Raw genomic sequence first — 2,500 nt, forward strand, 5'->3', positions numbered from 1 at the left:
CAATAATAATAATAATAATAATAATAATAATAATAATAATAATAATAAAATAATAATAATAATAATAATGATAATAATAATAATAATAATAATAATAATAATAATAATAATAATAATAATAATAATAATAATAACATCAATACTACTACCACTAATAATAATAGTACCGATACTACTAATAATAACAACAACAATAATGCTACACCCCCCCCAAATGTTGACTTTATTGCATGGAAATTATATGACATTAGCATATATTCAAATATTCATCGACATTCAGTCTTTAATTCGACAACAATTGCAAATTACGATATTATGAATTGATAAGTTTTTGGATAAAAAAAATACTACCTTTAGTACACACAAGATAAATATTTATATTCATTAGGAAAAATGTATAATGCATATGTAAATAAATAGATAGATAGATAGATAGATAGACAGATAGATAGATACGTACATACATACATGCATACATATATACATACATACATACATACATACATGTATACATATATACATACAGACATACAGACATATATAGATATATAGAGAGATAGATAGATAGATAAATAGATAGATCTAGAGATGGATAAACAGACAGATATAGATAATTTAAGAGAGTAAATGGACAGATAGATAAAGCAATAGATGGAATGAGAGACATATAATTAAATAAATAGACAGTTGTTGATAAATAGATAGATAAGTAGATAAAACGAAAGGACAAACGGATTAACAGATACAAATATTAAGATGTAAATATTAAGAACACACACACATGCAAATTTATTCATAACGCAATGAATATTACCAATGTCTATAGACAGACAGGTAGATAGACAGATAAATATGTAGGTAATGAGACAATATCAAATGAAAGACAAAATAGGGTAATAATAGATGGGAAAAACACATAGATGGATAAATAAGGACATAAACAGACAGAAAAATGATATATATCTGGGTGAGCTTAATTGATCACCAGAAGTAGGATCAAATTATCATCAAAATTGTTATAAAAAATCGTAAAAAGCTCTCTTGTTTCCTCGGGGTATAACGAAGGATAATTATTATAGATGTAAGGTCACAGATCCTTGTCATGTTCAACACAAATTCCCCTCACCTCCCCTCATTTCCCCTCATTTCATCTCATATCCCGGTATATCTTCATCATTCACCCTCCTATTCACTTCTCCCCTCCCCCCCCCCACCCATCTACTTTCACCTAATGATATTTCATCCTTCTCTTTACTTGGTTTTCTTCATCTCTCCTCACCTCACTTCATTTCCCATCATTTCCCTACACCTCACCTCACTTCATCTCCCCTTCACCTCATCTCCCTTTCACCTCACTTCATCTTCCCTTCATCTCGCCTCATTTCCCCTTCACTTCACCCCATTTCCCCATTCATCTCACTTCATTTCCCCTTCACCTAACTTCATCTCCCCTTACCTAACAACTTACCTTTTCTTTTCTTCTTATTCTCCATTATCACCCTCTCGCCTCTTACCTAAGAATCACTCACATTTCCCTTTCCTTATCTCCCTTTCATCACCCTCTCGCCTCTTACCTAAGAATCACTCACATTTCCCTTTCCTTACCTAACAATCATTCACATTTCCCTTTCCTTCTTATTCCCCTTTTATCACCCTCTCGCCTCTTACCTAAGTCCTTGGGGAACTCGTAGAACAGAGGGCGTAGAACAGGGGTGCCCGACAGAGCAGCTTCGTGGAACAGAGTGTAGAGGTAAGGGAGAATCATGTACCTTTGGCGAATGAAGTATCTGCGGGTTAAAAGAGGACATAGGTTTTAGACTCCAGCTCGTGGTTGTCTTTGTTGTTGTTGTTTTGGTTGTTGTTGTTGTTGTTGTTTGGGCTATTGTTGGTTGTTGTTTTGGCTGTTGTTGTTGTTTTGGCTATTGTTGGTTGTTGTTTTGGTTGTTGTTGTTGTGAAGGGAAGGAGAAGGTAAGGATGTTGTTGTTGTTCTTGTTGTTGTGAAGGGAAAGGGAGGGTAAGGTTTGTAGTTATTGTTGTTGTTGTTCTTGTTGTTGTGAAGGGAAGGGGTTTAAGATTTATAGTTATTGTTGTTGTTGTTGAGAAGTAACGGGAACTTAAAGTCTATACTCTCTGTTACGATTGTTGTTGTTGTTTTGAACGGGGATTTGAAGTATATACACACTGTTATAATTGTGGCTGTTGTTATTACTGTGTTGTTGTTGCATTTAACCTCTCCTGTTTTCTTGATTTGCTCTTTTCATCCTCTTATGTACTAGTTTTCTCTTTTTTTCATGTTCCTTCTCTTTCTTGTTCTTTTTATCAAACAAATATGCACCACAAATAACAAAAATATATTAAACCCGACTGTACGTATTAGAATCCATACGGAAAATACTCGAGGACAGTACCCAAGGTCTATATAAGTAACTAAGGTTTTAAGTGAGTTACTAGCTTTATCCCATTCTTATAGGGGTCGCCATGATCAAGTTCTGGCAGATA

The 2,500-nt window shown here is 33.8% G+C and overlaps 1 protein-coding gene across 1 annotated transcript in view; it reads right to left on the reverse strand.

Moving 5' to 3' along the window:
• LOC119577494 (lysosomal alpha-glucosidase-like) overlaps positions 1-2,500 on the reverse strand; it is a 124,630-nt gene that overhangs the window by 74,179 nt on the left and 47,951 nt on the right. Inside the window, exon 14 of the mRNA XM_037925091.1 lies at positions 1,669-1,787. Within this exon, the coding sequence (XP_037781019.1) occupies positions 1,669-1,787 (119 nt within the window). The remainder of the gene's footprint in view (positions 1-1,668; positions 1,788-2,500) is intronic.

The sequence above is a fragment of the Penaeus monodon genome, chromosome 10 (assembly GCF_015228065.2).
Source record: "Penaeus monodon isolate SGIC_2016 chromosome 10, NSTDA_Pmon_1, whole genome shotgun sequence".
Taxonomy (NCBI): Eukaryota; Metazoa; Arthropoda; class Malacostraca; order Decapoda; family Penaeidae; genus Penaeus; species Penaeus monodon.